The 18,840-nt window shown below is 49.6% G+C and overlaps 1 protein-coding gene across 2 annotated transcripts; it reads left to right on the top strand.

Annotated features, from left to right (window-relative positions):
- Nucleotides 1-1,924: 1,924 nt before the first annotated feature.
- On the top strand, nucleotides 1,925-13,118 carry Pigt (phosphatidylinositol glycan anchor biosynthesis class T). Of its 2 annotated transcripts, none has more exons than XM_005362919.2 (12): nucleotides 1,925-2,141; nucleotides 2,253-2,430; nucleotides 4,040-4,167; nucleotides 4,444-4,544; nucleotides 4,697-4,783; nucleotides 5,318-5,405; nucleotides 5,506-5,603; nucleotides 5,694-5,859; nucleotides 6,393-6,593; nucleotides 11,545-11,710; nucleotides 11,807-11,890; nucleotides 12,488-13,118. In XM_005362919.2, the coding sequence occupies exons 1-12, from the start codon at nucleotides 1,955-1,957 to the stop codon at nucleotides 12,738-12,740; spliced, it is 1,737 nt and encodes a 578-aa protein (XP_005362976.1). In that variant the 5' UTR covers nucleotides 1,925-1,954; the 3' UTR covers nucleotides 12,741-13,118. The 2 variants fall into 2 exon arrangements, with proteins under 2 accessions (XP_005362976.1, XP_005362975.1); XM_005362918.2 differs by having other exon boundaries at nucleotides 6,390-6,593.
- The last annotated feature ends 5,722 nt before the right edge of the window (nucleotides 13,119-18,840 follow it).

Genomic DNA, 18,840 nt, shown 5'->3' with positions numbered 1-18,840 from the left:
GTTGTGAGTCATCCATTGTAGGTGCTGGTAACCAAACTCAGGTATCTTGAAGAGCAGTAAGTGCTCTTAGCCAGTGAGCCATCTCTATAGCCTTGATGAAGTCTATCTTGGTAGGCCTTCCTAAGACCAAGTTTGGGCTCTTCCTAGAAATACAACTGCAAGACATAACCAAGAGTCATAAATGTATTTCCTAGAGGACATGTGGGAAAAAAATCAGTTTAATATTGGAGCAGCTACAGAACAATAATAAAGTACACTTTTAAAAAGTGTACAAAAAGGTAACATCTTTCATGAGAGAAGATACATGAATGGATGACAAGACTATGAACAGGTGCTCAACACTAGTGAGGAAAATGCAAAGTAGTCCCACAGTGAGACCATCCAGATAGCTGGGTCCAAAACCTAAAAACACCAAATGTTTAGTAGGATGTGGACCAACCAGAACTCTTGGTTTTTGGTTTGTTTGTTTATGTTATTTATTTATTTACCTTGGGTTTTTTTGAGACAGGGTTTCTCTGTATAGCTCTGGCTGTCCTAGAACTCCTGTAGACCAGGCTGGCCTCGGACTCAGAGATCGACCTGCCTCTGCCTTCCAAGTACTGGGATTAAAGGCATGGGCCACCACTGCCTGGCCATAACTTTGAGTATTTTTAATAGACAAATAAAATGACAGATTTTGGAGAAAGGTCTGTTTCTTACTAAAAATTAAGCATACACTTTCTCTTTGATTCAGCCATATTGTTCCTATTCTTTCAAGGGACACGATAAACCTAAACCTACAAAGCAACTTGTACAGACTATAATCAACCTTGTCCACTATAACCAAAACTGCCAGAACTCCAATGCCCACCAACAGAATGAGAAACTGGCTTATCTACACAATGTTAGCACTGCATGGCAATAAACAATGGGAACATTTGGGAATATGAGGCCAAACATCCCTGTCGTTGGAGATGAGAGGAAGATGTAGAGCCAACTCCGATGAAGCTAGGCTTTCAGTCTTCACGATGTGGTTGCAAAGTCATTCCTTCTGAGAAACAACAGACAAAAGTTACATTATATCATTTACGTTTAGTCCTAGAACAGATGAAGCTATTACAAGAACACTGGTTGCCTCTAGAATGTGTTCTGGAGATAGACTTCAGCAAGGAAAATGCACGAGCCGCTTTTCTGGGGCTTTAGGTTGTTATGTTTAAGTTTGGGGGTTCCCTCTGCACACACACTGCAATGCTGGGTATGAACCCAAGGTCTCCTGCATGGTAGACACTCTACCACTGAGTTCCATGCCCAGTCCCAGGTCTTTGGAACATTCTAGATCTTGTGTAAGATTGGGGGTTACAATGGTTATTAATCAAAACTCAGCTGATTTTACAAGAGAGAATGTGAGCAAAACGACTGAGACTAGAGCACATCTGGGTGTGAAATTTACTCTGTGCTGGCATCAAAGCTAAGACAGAGGAGCGGACCTGCTGGTGTGCAGCCATGACGTCTTCATGGTGAAAATGAATTTACATGATTGGAGAAACATGTTTAACAGCTGCTCATTTTTCCAATGTTGCCATACAGTTTATTTATAATAAAAGACCACGGGGAGGGAGTTGTAGGACAGCCCTGCCTTCAGAGCTGCTGGCTAGGTTTAGAGCCAAGACACCTGTAATCCCAGCCCTCGGTACTGGAATTTCTCAGTATGTTCCTTCAACTACGAAATGGCCATACTGCATATTGAGCATTTCCTAGAGGGTGGAAATATATCGAGGTGCCTGGGTCCTTCTGACAGCTCCCTCCCCGCCACAAGCCCAGGCTTCCCCACGCTGGGTCGGATTTGTGGAGCGGTCGCGGTGACCGCACTGTGGCTTCCGGAACGTCTCCGGAAGTCCTTCCTCACACACTCTTCCTATTGGATGCCGGTTTTGGTGGGCGCGGGTGCTGCCGGGAGGCGGAAGCGGCCGCAGGTATGGCGGCGGCCATGCCGCTCGCTTTGCTTTTGCTGCTGCTGGTGGGACCGGGCTGCTGGGGCCACGCAGAACACCCACGCGACAGCCTGAGAGAGGAGCTTGTTATCACTCCGCTGCCTTCCGGCGACGTGGCCGCCACATTCCAGTTCCGTACGCGTTGGGATTCGGATCTGCAGCGGGAAGGAGGTGCGTTCTGGACGAGAGAGAAACCTCTGTGACACCTTACGGAGTTCGTGAAGAGAGCTGTCCCTGGGGGGCGGGGCCTGGGTCGCCACTCACCTGCCCTGGTTTCTGCAGTGTCTCATTACAGGCTCTTCCCCAAAGCCCTGGGGCAGTTGATCTCCAAGTATTCTCTGCGGGAGCTACACCTGTCGTTCACGCAAGGCTTTTGGAGGACCCGATTCTGGGGGCCACCCATCCTTCAGGCTCCATCAGGTGCAGAGCTCTGGGTCTGGTTCCAAGACACTGTCACAGAGTGAGTTCCCACCTTGGGTGCAGTTACAGGTCATGGAGGGAGCGTGGCAGGGGAAGGCGTTGTCATCTTGCCGATGGCCCTGGTATCAGCTGCTCTAATAGGTGGCGATCCCACCAAGCTGGCTTTGGAAGTAAGGAATGATATTACAGGGCTGGGGAGAAGCCAAGTCGGAAAATGTTTGCCACTCAAGCTTGAGGACCTGAGTTCCGGAGCCCACTTAGAAAGCCAGGCTGTTGATGCAGGCCTGTAATCCCAGAACTGAGGAGGTGGACACAGGAGGAGCAGGTTTTGCTGGACAAGCCAGTCTAGTTGGATCAGTGTGCTCCAGGTTCAATAAGAGACCCTAATCTACCAAAGTAGAGAGGGCATGAAGAAGACCAATGCTGGTCTCTGGCCTCCGCGGCTGTGCATTGTATGCGTGCACATACAACACAAAGAAATTACATAACCACAGAGTGGTGTTCTTTACCTTGGTGAGTGAACGTTCTATCCTGAATACTTAAAAGTCTGAGATACTACATGCACTTCCCTAAAGAGGCAAATAACAGATTATTGGCACGTAAAGCCACAAATAATTGGCAGATTAAATGTTTTTCAAAGACAAATATTCACTTGCATTTGAAAAATATCCATGCTTAGCAAAACGTATTTGCGGGATAGCACAATGACTGAAGAAAAAAAAAACATTGATGAAGCTCTGGAGCGAGAAGGGTGTTTAAGAAGGTGTCTCATATGCCTCTTACTCTTAACCCGCCCTGTAAGGATGAGTAGCTCAGATATTACCAGGTTTAGAGCAGCGATAGGGAATGGTAGGAAAGAGCCCGTGGAACAATTTGAAGTTGGTAACTACCACTCAGTTCCTATGGATTGCTACCATATGACAGTAGAGGTCTTAATGTTCGCCTGTCGCTTTCAAGAGAGAACAGACTTCAGCATAGAGTTGACATCTAAATATCAACAAGTAACTTTAAAATTTATGAAATGCTAAGTGGATTGGTGTTACACACATCAACTGAAGCATGGGCAAGACACTGCCACTACCTAGCCATCCCCTAAAAGGGACTTAGTGGGGTCTTGAGTGCTCGGACACACAACAGAACAAAGGAGCTGAGCTTGAGGAGAACTGCAAAGGCTCCTTGGCGGAGGGGACAAGAATGGAGCAGAGCCGAGAGGTGGTGGCACACACCTTTAATCCCAGCACTCAGGAGGCAGGGGCAGGCAGATCTCTGTGAGTTCGAGGCCAGCCTGGTCTACAAGAACTAGTTCCAGGACAGGCTTCAAAAGCCACAGAGAAACCCTGCTCGAAAAACAAAAACAAAACAAACGAACAAAAAGAATAGAGCATAACTTTGAAGGCAGCAAAATTCTGCGAGCAGAGTGTTCCCAGCAAGGTGACCCACTTGAACAGAGACCTATAGAGCTGCCGTGATACCCAGAGAAGGGCATCCCTAAGCAGGGGTAGTGACATCCTGACTTCCATCACCTGGTCTGTTTCTTGTTCTATCATGGACTTGGCAGTTAGCTGTGGTTGTATGAAGGAGGCCACACAGGATTTAGAGTTACAAAGGTATAACCACAGGGCAGTAAGTAGGTCTGTGTCTCTGTCTAGTGTGGATAAATCTTGGAAGGAGCTCAGCAATGTCCTCTCGGGGATCTTCTGCGCATCCCTCAACTTCATCGACTCTACCAATACTGTCACTCCCACTGCCTCCTTCAAACCTCTGGGACTGGCCAATGGTGAGAGAGCCCTTGAGGTCGTTCTTCCTTGTACCTTCTACCCCAACGTACCTCCTTCCCCTTGGGCTCCTCTCCCACAGCTGGGCTAGATCCTAACTCCTGTGGGTGTGCATAGTTTCCTAAGAATGCTGTCTCTGCATTGCCTACTCTCTGATTGGAGGTATGAGCACTTGGCAGTGGTACTAGAGCGATACAGGGACACTCTAGTATCTTTGGAGTGTGGTTCCTGGAAGGTGGGGCCCAGGTACACTCTCACTAAACTTCTGTCTCCCTCAGACACCGATCACTACTTCCTACGCTATGCTGTGCTACCTCGGGAGGTTGTCTGCACCGAGAACCTCACCCCATGGAAGAAGCTCTTGCCTTGTAGTTCTAAGGTGAGTGTGGGTGAGAGCCCCACAAAGGGAAGGGAGTTGGCAGATGTCCCTTTGTGGCTGGGCAGCCAGGGTGTTTTCAGAGAAGCTGTGCCCCGTGTCAGGTGCCCCATGCAGGGTACTAACTGGCCCTGTATCGCTTCTGTCTCCTCCAGGCAGGTCTCTCCGTGCTATTGAAGGCAGATCGCTTGTTCCACACCAGTTACCACTCCCAGGCGGTGCATATCCGTCCTATCTGCAGAGTAAGCCATGGGGAGTGGGGGTGGGTGTCATCTAGAGGCTGTGAGAGACAGTGCCGGTAAATCTGTGTGGTTCTGGCCAAGTGAGCAGTAGAAGCAGAAGTGATGCTCATTATGTGAGGCACTGGCTGTGCACCAGGGTAACTGAGCGGTTGCCTGGGAAGCACTCAATAAATCTTTATTGTGGAGCACAGAATCAGGAACAGCAGCCGTGTGAGTACAGCTGCTGGCTCAGTCGCTCGCCAGCTGGCATGACCTTGAGGAAATCATTTCATTTCCTTGAACTTCATTCTCTCATCTGTCACATGAGAGTAATAGAGTCTACCTTGGGGGTGGTTGTAATGGCTCATCACACTGGTGCACATAACGCTGTTGACATGGGATCTGGCTCGGGGTCAAGTGCTCCGAAGGGAATGGTAGCAAGTCAGTAGAAGTGGACAGGCATAAACAGATGGGGATTATGTCCAAGTTAGTCCTTGGGGTGTGGGCTGGATGAGAATAAAGGCGCTGACTGCTACCATCCGGCCCTTATGACAGAATGCTCATTGCACCAGCATCTCCTGGGAGCTGAGGCAGACCCTTTCGGTTGTATTTGATGCCTTCATCACGGGACAAGGGAAGAAAGGTAAGCTGCCCTGGTACCTCAGTCCACCTGTCGCTGGCCTGCTCTCTCTGTCTGTACCCAACCACCCCAGCCCTTGCTCAGCCCTGTTCTTTCTTCTCAGACTGGTCCCTCTTCCGCATGTTCTCCCGGACACTCACAGAGGCCTGCCCACTGGCATCGCAGAGCCTGGTTTACGTGGACATCACAGGCTACAGCCAGGTACCAAGGTGTTTAGCCACACACATACCCTTCTTCCCAACATCAGCCTGTCCCTCTGCTTGTCTCTGAATGCTGCCCTTGTGTTGCCAGGACAATGGAACACTGGAGGTGAGCCCTGCTCCCAGCTCCACATACCAGGATGTCATCTTGGGCACGCGGAAGACCTATGCTGTCTATGACTTGTTTGACACAGCCATGATCAATAACTCCCGCAACCTCAACATCCAGCTCAAATGGAAGAGACCTCCAGATAATGGTGGGTGGATGGGGGGCGGAGGAGGACACAGCAGACCCTCAATTTTATGTCTTCTGCGTCCATGTTACTGGTTCTAAATTCACTTCTTCTCAGCTTTATGACTGGGCAGGTTTCTACCTCCACTGAGCCTTAGTGTCTATAACAGACAGCACTAATACCTAGTGGGTGGGCTGTGATAATTAATGTAAAATACAGAGTTCATTCGTGTTCAGATAGTTTTGAATTTGCACCACTCTGTAAGCATAGAGTGGTAAATAGTCTTGTTTATGCTGTGAGAGAGTAGCGTAGGTACATTATTGTTACCGAAGGAAAGGAACATCCTGAGAGTGCTGCTGCGGGCAGGAGGGGACACAGTGTACATGAGCACGCGGTAATAGTCGTCATTTTATCCTTGTGATCAGAGGAAACTGGATGATCCCAGAGCCCCGCCCCCCTTCTCTGATCTAGGGCTCTGCGTATGGCTCAGGGAGTTGGGGTGGAAAGTGACTCTCCTTTAAGAGTGATTTAGTGTTGATTCTTTTTTCCCTTAGCAGAGGCCCTGCCCGTGCCCTTCCTGCACGCGCAGCGGTATGTGAGTGGCTACGGTCTGCAGAAGGGAGAGCTGAGCACACTGCTGTACAACTCCCATCCTTACCGGGCCTTCCCCGTGCTGCTGCTGGATGCCGTGCCCTGGTACCTGCGGCTGTATGTGCACACCCTCACCATTACCTCCAAGGGCAAGGAGAACAAACCAAGTAAGGAGCTGAGTCCCAGGCAGATCCCCAGTTCACCTCAGCTCCTTCTCTCTTTAGAGCTTCTCCAGACTTCCTTCTCCATAGTTCCTGGACCCCTGAAGGGCTCTGAAGAGGGAAAGAGGGCCTTAGGGATGGCTTTAAAAAATGCAACAGACGGCAGTCGGTGGTGGCACACACCTTTAATCCCAGCACTCAGGAGGCAGAGGCAGGCCGATGGATCTCTGTGAGTTCGAGGACAGCCTGGTCTTCAGAGCAAGTTCCGGGACAGGCTCCAAAGCTACAGAGAAACCCTGTCTTGAAAAAAAAAAAAAAAAAAAGGAAAGAAAGAAAGAAAAGAAAAAGAAACCCCCAAATCCCATCTCTCTAAAATAGCTAGATTCTTTTAAATTTCAAAGTCTTAGCCAGGCGGTTGTGGCACACACCTTCAGAGTTTGAGGCCAGGCAGGTCTACACAGAGAAATCCTGTCTTGGGGGAAAATAATTCAAAGTCTCTCAGCTGTGGGCTCCTGTAAAATCAGAAATAAATTAAATACTTTTCACTTCAAGAGGAAATAACCAGGCGCAGTCACAGTCTGAGCAAAGCAAAACCAAACTCCAGCAGTGTAAATAACTCAGTATCCATTGTCTAGGATTCACTTGTGGTCTTCTGGGCTCTTCCAAAGGACTTGGGTCACTTCTCTGGCTCAGCCCTCTGTACACACACGGCTTGTCATCTAGGCTCCGTTGCTTCCACTCCTCGGCTGCTGCCGTTCTTGGTGATCATTTCATGGTCCTGGCATCTCCAAATCTGGGGTCTTCTGCTGACCCTCGGCTATGCTTTCACCAATAGCCTTTCTTGGGCTCTCTTTAGGGACTCCAACCCTGCCAGATAGTGCCAAGTCTCACGTTCTCTCTATGGCCTTTATACCTCAAAACCGGCACTACCTAGGTGACACTTTATGACCAAATTTAGTTACCCAGCACAAGGTACAGCCTTGCCTCCTCTGGACCACAGCTTCTGTTTGCTGACTCTTAGAAAACACGTCCCAGAAGACTTCACCTCGCTGATGCTGTTTTCTTCTTAACCACGGCTAGTTCTTCAGCCCCAGGTGACAGCATCTGTTGTCCCAGAAAAGCAAAGGTTTTACCTGAGTGGTTCTGCTCCCTCGTTACTCACAGCTGATTCTTCAGCTCCAGCTGAGCAGACACGCAGATTCTTCACACAATTGGCCTGGTAGAGTCTTTGCTTCCCTCTGACTCAATGAGCCAGGCCTCCATTGCCTGCACTGCTCTCAACATTTGTATCTTCCAAGCTCCTACAGAACAGCCCACCAAGCTCTCAGCACTCAGTGACTTTTCTAGCCCAAAGTCCTTCTACTATCCTCCCTAAAACAACATGGTCACATCTGTCACAGCAACACCCAACTCCTGGTACAAACTTCTGTCCCAGTTAGGGTTTCTGTTGCTGTGATGAAACACTATGACCAAAACCAGGTTGGGGATGAAAGGACTTACTTGGCTTACACTTCCACATCACTCTTCTTCCCTGAGGGAAGTCAGGACAGGAACTCAAACAGGGCAGAGCCTGGAGGCAGGAGCTGATGCAGAGGCCATGGAAGGCTGCTGCTTACTGGCTTGGACCTCATGACTTGCTCAAGCCTGCTTTTCTATAGAATCCAGGATGACCAGACCAGGGATGGCCCCACCCACAATGGGCTGGGTCCTCCCCCATCGATCACTAATTAAGAAAATGCCCTGTAGCCCGTTCTTATGGAAACATTTTCTCATTTAAGGTTCCCTACTTTCTGGGTAACTCTAGTTTGTGCCAAGTTGACATAAAGCCAGCACAGTGGTAAAGTTTAGAATTTGTTCCTTTTTTTCTCAGGTGTGGTGCCACATACCTTTAATCCTAGTACTTAACAGGCTCAGACAAGCAGATCGCTGAGTTTGAAGCAAACCTGTTCTCCAGAGTGAGTTCCAGGACAGCCAGGCCTACAGAGAAACCCTTGGCCCCAAGTAAATAAATTTAAAAAAAAGAAATTTTGGGTCGGGTGGTAGTGGCGCAGGCCTTTAATCCCAGCACTTGGGAGTCAGAGGCTGGCGGATTTCTGTGAGTTCGAGGCCAGCCTGGTTTACAAGAGCTAGTTCCAGGACAGGCTCCAAAGCCACAGAGAGAAACCCTGTCTTGAAAAACCAAAAGAAAGAAAGAAATTTTGTTGTTTTTAAAGAAGCATTGGCATTTGCTGATGCTTTCCTACTGGGTACCTGGCATAGCACCAGAGCACTTGGTTTTCTTTGGTGTGAGAAGGCACCGATGCTGAAGAAAGAGGGTAACGTCCATGTCAGGACAAACTGAAGAAGTGGCTAATAGTTTCGCTGTTTCGGCACTGTTCAAAACTGTATTTCAGACATACCATGTGGGTATATTTTATACATTCCTCGGGGTGAATTTTGTGCCTTTTTTTTTCTACTAGGGTATTGGGAATTGAATTTTAACCTAGGGCCTTGTACATGCTAGACAAGCGTAGACAAGTGCTCTATGTTAAATTATATCCTAGCCCTCTTTGTTTTGGTTTTTGTTGGTTGTTTTTTGTTTTTGTTTTGTTTGAGATGGGTCTTTCTACATAGCCTTGTCTGGCTTACTGGATCACTGGTATTTGCTCTTGTGCTCAGCTTTTATCTGACTTTTACACTTGGAAACAGGGGCTTGTGAAGTTGCCCAGGCTGGCCTTGAACTTTCGTCCCTCTGCTTCCTCAACCTCCCAAGCAGCTAGGAACACAGGCCTGTTCTTTCACTCTCAGCTGTGTTTAATCTTTGACCCTGGAGAATTCTGAACACATGCAAACACAGCAGGTTCCCACCTGCCTAGCTCACCTTGAGAATCTCCAGCTTCCTCTCAGTTTGCCATTTTATCCGTCTCTTTGACTCTCTTCACTTGCTTTGGGTGCTTTGTCTTTTTTCTTGAATATTTGAAGGTAACCCTTAAAACATTATATCAATTTGACTTTAAATATTTCAGAATATATTCTTAATAGATAAAATCAAGCCATCATCGCTCTGTTTCCGGGTTAGCATACAACACATTGGGTTTCATAGCAGCATCTTTGTATGTTATCACTTAGCGTCTCTCAGGGCCCTAGCAATAGCTTTTTGTGTTTGGTTTGTACTCTCGTCTGGTGTAGGAAGTCCTTCTGTCTACGTGTGGCTTTAAATGGTTAATAAGTAAAGCTGTTTTGGCCAGTGGCTTAGCAGAATAGAGCAAAGTGGGAATTCCAAGCAGATAGAGGAGGAAAGAAGGCAGAGTCAGGGAGACCCATGTAGCCTCCACAGGAGATGCTGGACAGAGCCCTGCTAGGCCACGACCTCATGGTGATGCACAGATTATTCAAAATGGATTAATTTAAGATATAAGAGCTAGCTAGCAATACGCTTAAGCTATTGGCCAAACAGTGTTTTAAATAATATGGTTTCTGTGTAATTGTTTTGGGTCTGGGTGGCTGGTAAATAAATGAGCAGCCTATCTGCTGTTTGGTTTGTCTGTATCTCATCTGTCCTGTTGCCTCTAGCGGACTCTTACACTGTACTTCTTGAGCATCTCTCTTTGTGGGCTTTTTAAGGAGAGTTTTAGGTCTGCAGAAGTTAAGAAGTTCAGAGATCTTGTGTTCTTTCACGCAGTTCTGTTCTTTACATGTTGCATGTGTGCTTGTCTCCCATCCCCCAGCATCGCTGGGGTCAGCCCAGGCCATGTATGTGTGAGGTAAGCACTCACAACTGAGCTCAGTTGCCAATTCCCCCCCCCACACACACACACACACCACCACACACACACACCTTTTTTGTTGTTGTTTTGGTTTTCTATAAAGGGTTTCTCTGTCTCTCTGGCTGTCCTAGAACTTGCTGTGTAGACCAGGCTGGTCTCAAACTCACCTCCCTCTGCCTCCAGAGTGCTGGGATTAAAGTGTGCTCCCCCACCTCCCAGCTTTTTCTTTTTTTAAATATTGATGCTGGTGGTAGAGGTGGCTGGAGAGATGACTTAGCAGGTTAAGAGCACTCATTGCTCTTCTAGAGGACCTCATTTGGTTCCTATCATCCATATCAAGTGGTTCACCTCTCACTCCAGCTCCTAGGGAACTCTGACACCCTCTTCTGGCCTTTTTGGGTACTGCACTCATGTGCACATACCCACTCACAGACATATATAAACAAAGCAAAAGAGACTGAATCCAGAACCTCATGCTTGGTAAGTGTTAACACCATTCTATAACAGTTCACAGCTTTTTGTTTTAATTTTATTTTTTTAATTTGCTTACAAAAGTAACAGGTTTTCTTATGGCTCTCTCATACATACTTCTTAAAAAGTGCTATTGCTAAAACTGGGTCATCTGTTATATAATGTGTGTAAGGAATATTTGACATTCTGGGTTTGTCCTTGTGCTGCTGTCTAATGTGAGCTGCTATTAGATTTAGAAACTTGATTAGATTTATGTCCTATATTTTTGGCAAGAATTCCCAAATGACTCTGTGGACTTCCTCTTGTATTACATCAGACAGTGATGTCTGGTGCCCTGGTTTAATTAATTATTTATTAATTATCTATCTATCTATGGGAGGAGTATTTGTTGTGGGGCGCATGTGAAGAGGTCAGAGGACAGCTTGCAGGAAGTGATTCTGTCCTTCACTGGGTCCCCGGGATGGAAATAGGCAGGATGGCCAGGCTCCGCAGCAGGTGTTAACCCATCAGCCCCCTCGCCAGCCGAGATGCCCCAGTTTTAGTGATATGAAGACTGATGGTCTGCGGCATCCATAGCAGCCTCCCTTGACTGTATCCTGGGATTGCTGCTTGGTTCCGTGGTCTTCATTTTCTGAGACCATTTCTTCCTGGCTTGACTTCCTTTTGGTCCCAAGGCAGGGGGAGGAGGTATGGTAGTGTGATTTTAGGAATGGAGTCTATGGATTTTTTCCTCCATCCAGGTTACATCCACTACCAACCCGCCCAGGACCGGCAGCAGCCCCACCTCCTGGAGATGCTGATTCAGCTGCCAGCCAACTCCGTCACCAAGGTCTCCATCCAGTTTGAGCGGGCCCTGCTCAAGTGGACCGAGTACACACCAGACCCCAACCATGGCTTCTATGTCAGGTGGGGTCTACCCCAATAGATTGCCCCACTTCTGCTCTTGCTTTTTGGTGGGAGGAGCCAGTAAAGAACACAGCCCCTCTGTCTGCTTCTCTGCAGCCCCTCTGTCCTCAGCGCTCTGGTGCCCAGTGTGGTGGCAGCCAAACCAGTGGACTGGGAAGGGAGTCCTCTCTTCAACACCTTGTAAGTGTGACCACACCCTCCTGTGGTTAGGTCCTCAGCTGTCAACTGGGCATCTTCAGCCCTTGTGAAAATCCTAGTGTGAAATGTGTGAAGATTGTAGAAAAGGCTTCCCCGTTTCTACTGCTGGAACTTGTAGAGAGGTGAGACAGTAGCGTGTGCCAGTGACCTCAACAGCAGAGCTACACACTCCAGAAAGTGCCGGTATACAACCTGGCCTGTTCCCCTGTGCTCACAGCTCAAGGGGCAGACTGTTCCAGATCTGGGTGGTGGTGGTTTGGGTTTGATGGTGGTTTGGGTGGTTGTGGTGGTATGTAGTGGGTTACTTATCTTTGTGAAGACTAGGCTAAGGCAGTAGACAAGGCAGGCCCTTTCCTTCAGTGCTGGTGGGTTTCCTTTGATCAGGCGTGTGCATGCACATGTGTGTGTACGCGCGCACATGCATACATGCAGTTTCCTATGGCATGCTTCTTTACAAGGTTTCAAGACCAGGACTCTGGAAGCTGCTCTGGAGGTAGCACAAACTGTGGCTCAGTTGGGGAAGACGGGGAAGGACAGAGAAGCAGCCAGTCCCATCTCACCACTCTCTCCCATCCCTAGGTTCCCAGTGTCTGATGGCTCCAGCTACTTTGTGCGACTCTACACAGAGCCCTTGCTAGTAAACCTGCCTACACCTGACTTCAGCATGCCCTACAATGTGATCTGCCTTACATGCACTGTGGTGGCCGTGTGCTATGGCTCCTTCTATAATCTTCTCACCCGAACCTTCCACATTGAGGAGCCCAAATCGGGTGGCCTGGCCAAGAGACTGGCTAACCTCATCAGGCGTGCCCGTGGTGTCCCCCCTCTCTAACACTCCTCTTTAGCAGCTACAGCTGCATCCCCTACCCACTCACCCCTGTCCAAGGGAGCAGGGACGGGACTTTTCCTGCCACTCCTCTGTCCCCAGAGTTAGCTTTTGAAGCAAACTCCCGCTGGGCCTGCCCGGGGTCAGAACTGTGGTGTCCGGTATGGTGGCCTCAAGCAGACGTAGTGTGGGGATTCATGTTTCCCTTCTTCGCCTGCAGCAGCCACACTTGTGCCCCGCAGTGGCTGGCACTGCTGCACCCTGGACAGCCTGGCGACGTTCCTGTCATTGCAGGGTGTCTGATGGCTCAGGTAATGGAATGCACCAGAGCTCGTGGTCCTGTGTGGTGGGTCTAGATTGCCGTGGTAATAAAATGGCTGCCTTCCTAGGTCATTTCTTCCTCCTTGAGGCCTGGGAAGAGTTCCCAGCAGAAGCTTGTGTGATGAGTGCTCTGCCCACTCCTGCCAGAAATTCCTCATCTTGTGTATTCTCCCCACCCTTCTCAAAGTAATTCTCCAACTCTGGGTTTGGCTGGGAGTTTTTCTGTAAATATAATCTGTGATCGTGAAATGAATCCTGTCAGCAAGAACAGAGGTAGGAGTGGCTAACTGCAGTGTCAGAATGGCTGGGGCTCACTTTGGCGCTTGGAAATTTTTGATATTAAGGATCACTCCTTAGACTGCCCACAAGCTCCAAAGTCAGGCCATTGGCTCCAAGACTGTCCCCTACCTACCTCCCCTTGTTAGAGAACTCTGGTGCTCGGGGAGGTTCTTCTGTCTGTGTTGCTTTTTACTGGTTAATGAATAAAGAACTGCTTTGAGCCTATGGCAGGGAAGAACAGAACTAGGCTGGGAAAGCTAGGCTGTATGCTGGGAGAAAGAAGGGCGGAGTCAGAGAGATGCCATGGAGCCCCTGGGAACTTTACCCAGTAACCCACAGCCACGTGGTGATATACAGATTAATAGAAATGGGTTAAATTAATATAAGAGTTAGTCAATAAGAAACTAGAGCTAATGGGCCAAGCAGTGATTTAATTAATACAGTTTCTGTGTGATTATTTCGGGGCTAAGTGGCCGAGAACAAACTGGGTCCTTAGGCAATAAGCCTCCCGCTTTTCCTTCAGCACATTGAGTTAACTTGTCCCTTCCACCCTACCCCACATTTTTCTCTCTACGTGGTATAAATGCATTGTTCACCAAGCACACACCCCTTAACTGCCTGGTTCACTCTCTTCCAAAGCCAAATGAGACATTGCTTCCTTCCGGAAGTCTGGCATAGCAGGATGTCACCGGTGCCCTCCGCCTGTCCTCCCACAGACCCTTACACTTATCTTGTCCATGTTTTCCACTCATGCCTGTTGACTTCCATTACACAGTGCTTGCTGCATAGGTCTTTCAGGAGAACGTGGCCCTTCAGGACGTTCTGCTGGCATTCAGTCAGCAGCAAAAGCATCTAGGTGAATTCTGGTCTGGGCCAGATGCAAGCTGTAAAGGGCCTGAGTGTAGCTGATCCAGGAGCCATGCCCACAACCTGTAATTCAGTGCTTCAGGCTGGAGTTAGGATTGTGAATTCAAGGCTCAATTGGGCTATGTAGACCCCATCTTTAGAAAATGAAGAAAGGAACAAAGGCTGGCATGTTGGAACACATCTTTTATCCAAGCACTAGAGAGGCAGAGACAGGTAGATCTCCCGAGTTTGAAGCCAGCCTGGTCTAATATAGCAAATTTCAGGACAGCCAGAGCTACATAGTGAGACCCTGTCTCAAACAAGAAAACAAAAGAACAAGTGTAAGCGGATGACTCTCAAAAGCTAAATGGCCTTGGCAGCCAAGTAGTGTGGGATGGTGGCTCAATCAGAAGAGCTTGAAGCAGGCCAGCAAGTCAGCTAGAAATGACCCCCGCATGCTGGCAGCACCTGCGTGTCTTGTTCGTCTCTCCCAGGGTTCATTTCCCCAGCTGCCTTCACCTGCCTTCTCCACTTGGATGGCAAGGATCCCCACAGCTGAATTTCTCATTCCCTTCCTCTCCAGATGTGTTCCCCCAAAGCCCCCCATATCCGTCAGTGCCTTTTGCCCTCTTTCCATCTGTCCAACCCTCTGAGTCATCTCTGATCTCCGCCTCCACATCCAGTATGCACCTTCAAAATGAATTCAGAATCTGACGCCTTTATACGTGTGGGTGCGCCTGGAAGCTAGATGTCAGCACCAGCGTCATCTTGTGCTTTCTTATGTAAATTGTTTCCATGTACATGAGTGTTCTGCCTGCACGTATGTCTGTGCATCACACGCGTACAATTAGTGCCCAGAGACCAGAGGAGGGTGTCATATCCCCTGTGATGAGTTACAGATGATTGTGAGCCACCGTGTGGGTGCTGGGAATGAAAGCCAGGTCCTCTCAGAGAACAGCCAGTGCTTTTAACCCCTGAGCCATCCCTCCTAGGAGCAAACCCCATGTCCCCGGCACTGGGATTACATAAACATGTCCCCATGCCTGTTTCCCATGTGTTCTAGGGGTGCCGACACAGCATGCCCTTTACCAGGGGAGCCTTCTCCCAGCCTTCCAGCGCCCTTTTCCACTCCACTATCAGGTTTTCTAAGGGACGCTCCTGGCCACACCCTATTTCTAGCTCCTTAAGCCCCAAGCTTATTCCTTTCCTGGTGGTTTTCCTCTCCAGCCTGGCTGCCTCTCGCATATGAGAACAGTAATTTCTCTAGTGCTGCAGTACTGGGATGGCATCTGCATTCTGAAGGGTGGAGGAATGTGAGTGACCCGCTGCCACACAGAAAGCTCCCTGTCAGGCAAACCTGTCCTAGGCTTCTGGTGTGTGTGGTCTTGGTGTGTGTGGGAAGCCTTGAGTGACTGTGGAAGGAGCGGGTGAAGTCCTGCCTGCATGTGTATCACTGAGGAGGACCGATAAATGCCTCAGGCTGGTGGCCAGTGGCAAAGCCTTCCTCTGCTCCAGAGTGGCGAGGACTCGCCCGTGCAAAAACGAGCAGCGGCAGCTCCCTCCTGCCAGAGGACTGCAACCGGAGACTTCTCCCCTACGCAGACCTCCTGCTGAGAGGAGCGCACCCCAACTGCTCCTGCACATAAACCAAGCTGAGGTTTGGGTTGCTGTGGTTGTGGCTGCTGCATGCATAGCTCACCCGACCCCAGCGTTTGTGTGTCTGCTCTTTCCTCATTCCGTTGTTGTACAGTCAGGACCAAGCCGAGCCGCACATGGCCGCCTGGCATTCCTGCTGTGCCCAAACTGGGACAACCATTTATCCCTGCGCTTGGGACAAGAGCATTTCCTGTGAGCTCACAGTTCTGCTGTGGGACTGGCAGTGGCCCTTCTCCAACAAAGTTGACACAAGGCAATGGCATCTGGGGAAAGAGCTGGAGGCGCCCAGTCAGCCCCTTGGGGTGTAAGATGGGGTGGCCGGGAGGATGAAGGAAAGTACTTCTGTCCCTGAGAACTCTAGGGAAATCAGGAGCGAGGAGCCTGCAGGTAGGAAATAGCTGGCAGAAGCCTGTCACAGCTTCCAGCATTGTCCTGTAAACAACGCCCTGCTATTAGACATGGGCATTCATTACATGCCTGCCAGGACTTTTGCAGGACGCAAAGTGGGTACTTTGTGGATTATAGGAGTTCGGGGAACTCTCCGCTAGCCCAGCGCCCCCTCCCCCACCATGAAGAATATAAGTACTAGTTCAGAGCCAAGCAAACACTAGGGAATTCTGTGTTACACACTGTACGCCTTGGAGGGAGTCAGCTGCCAGGCCAGGGTAGTCATGCCTCTTCTTGAGCAGACGGTGGCCAGGTCCTGGGCTAAGGACTTTACATGTAACTTTGTCTTCATAACAATCCCAGGCGGCTTTATGTTTGTTTACAGATCTGTGAGGGATGAGACAGGTATTAGAGTTCAGACAGCCTGATTTGTGACCGGGTGCTCACGTGGTGACCCTTTGGGAGGGTGACCTTGGTGGAAACGGAAGGTGAATGACTGCACTAACAGAGAGTTGAGACTGTGTTGAGCTAGGAGGTCCATCTGCTCAGAAGACAGCACGGAGAACTGACCCGAGAGGCTGGCAGCTGACCACAGCTGCCCCCGTTAGGCTAGGTGCTCTTAGAAGGGCTCACAGGGAGCGGAGCAGGGCCCTGCGCAACTAGGGTCTGGGAGGCCTTGTCCTGGCCCGGGAAAGAACTCTTTGCATCCACAGCACCACAGAAAAGGAGGCACAGAAGTCTGGGTTGAGGCAGAGCCCCTGCCTGGAGCAGGAAGGGTAGGAGAGGGAGGAAGGGCGGAACCACCTTGCTTAGATTATCTCATATTTTCCAGAGTCCCTGACTGCGCCTGTGCTCTTGCCTCCAGTGCCTGGCTCGTTTTGTTCTATGTTCACGAAGCCTTCACTGGCCCTTCCCACTCCTGTAGCGTCCCATCTAACTCCTGTAGCGTCCCATCTCCAACTGGGCTTCTACAGCCACACAATAATCACTTCGCTCACCTGCTCATATTTTGTTGGGGGCTGCAGACCCCTGACCCCTTGACTTTCTTTGCCTGCCTCAGCCCCTTTGCCTGCTGGAGTGAACTGAGCAAAATAACTTGTTTGCCTGTGCCTGTAGCTGCTCTGAGCACGAGACCCTGATGGCAGGGGAGTGGGTTCTGATGAGGCCTGCAGCTGAAAGATCCAGAGAGCCGGGGCGTGGCTCTCTGTTAAGGAACCCAACATAAGCTTCCCTGGAGCACAATAAACTTGACATTCTTATACCAAGGATGACCCGTGTCATCTGTGCGCGTGTGTTTTTAAGACTCCAGTTTAGTTCCTGGCTCACGTACCGTCCTGTAGTGGCTCGTGCGCTACAATATTTCTGTATTTCTTTTATCCATTTTGGGGGGGGGGCATGTTTCAAGACAGAGTTTCTCTGTGTAGTCATGGCCACCCTGGAATGTGCTGACCTCGAACTCAGAGATTCGTCTGCCTCTGCCTCCTGAGTTCTGGGAGTAAAGGTGTGCACAGCTACCACCACCACCTGGCTCTATCCAATCTTTCATTGTTCTGTTTTTCCCAGAGCTTCTTTGTATAGCCCTGGCTGTCCTGGAACTCACTCTGTAGACCAGACTGGCCTCGAACTCACAGAGATCTGGCTGCTTCTGCCTCTCAAGTGCTGGGATTAAAGGTGTATGCCGCAACTGCACAGCCCCTATCCATTCTTTATGCAGTCAACAAACACTTCATCTAGCATTGACTGTACGCTAAGCATTGTTCTAGGCACTGGGGGACCTGGCTGTGAACGACACAGGGAATCTCCACACCCGGGCTCAGCAAAGGAGGCAGACAAGAAACACAGGTGTTATGAAGAATAAAGCAGGGTTTGCAGGAGGGGGCAGATAGGAAAGGCATCTGGGGGGACCAGCAAGCAGGCATGCGCCTGTCTATTCTATTTAAGTGTTTCAGCTTGGGCTAAAGCCACACACAAGGTCTCATTCACTTTGTATTCCCACTTTAAGCCTAGGCCAGTGCTGGCTACTCAACATGTTCTTCCCCGTGTGATTTCGCAGGATCCAAATTGGTCTTCTGCAAACCAAAGGGGATACCGAGGCGTCTGCAAGGTATAAACGCTGAAGTGTGTCCCCAACCACCAGTGTTATCCCCAAGGACAAGAGTGTCATGGAAATGGCAGTGTGGAGTCCCCGCTTGTGGCTTCTATTTGGTCTCACGTAGCTGTATCCCTTACAGTAAGAGCAAGTGGCTATACTGGATGCCTGCTCAGAAGCAAGGACTGGGGATGGGAGGGCTCCCCAGGCCAGGTCAGAGCAGACAGAGGACTCCCCAGGCCAGGTCAGAGCAGACAGAGGACTCCCCAGACCAGGTCAGGGCAGACCCCCTCTCACTGTCAAAGAATGTAGCAGTGGCAGGCGTTCAACCTGAGACAGGAAGGAAGCTGACACATGGGTGAGCCTTAAGGACGTTATGCCAGCTGTGGGTGGGGATCCACCCAGGCTCGTGGAGACTCCCGACCTTTGGTCACTCCCTCTGTGTGCCCTTCTAGCTCCTGTTTCCTGCTAGGCAGGAAGAGCCTGGGAGCGGGGTCTTGGAATAGAACCACAGGAACTGCAGGTGGC

The sequence above is a fragment of the Microtus ochrogaster genome, linkage group LG8 (genome assembly GCF_000317375.1).
Source record: "Microtus ochrogaster isolate Prairie Vole_2 linkage group LG8, MicOch1.0, whole genome shotgun sequence".
In the NCBI taxonomy this organism is placed as follows: Eukaryota; Metazoa; Chordata; class Mammalia; order Rodentia; family Cricetidae; genus Microtus; species Microtus ochrogaster.
Note: the sequence above shows the minus strand (reverse complement) of the source record. Positions and strands in the feature narration are given on the sequence as shown.

Coding starts and splice junctions, on each gene's coding strand:
- Pigt (XM_005362918.2), top strand. CDS start 1,955: ATGGCGGCGGCCATGCCGCTCGCTTTGCTTTTGCTGCTGCTGGTGGGA. Junction 4,168..4,443: donor ACCTCTGGGACTGGCCAATG/GTGAGAGAGCCC, acceptor TGTCTCCCTCAG/ACACCGATCACTACTTCCTA. Junction 5,406..5,505: donor CACGGGACAAGGGAAGAAAG/GTAAGCTGCCCT, acceptor CTTTCTTCTCAG/ACTGGTCCCTCTTCCGCATG.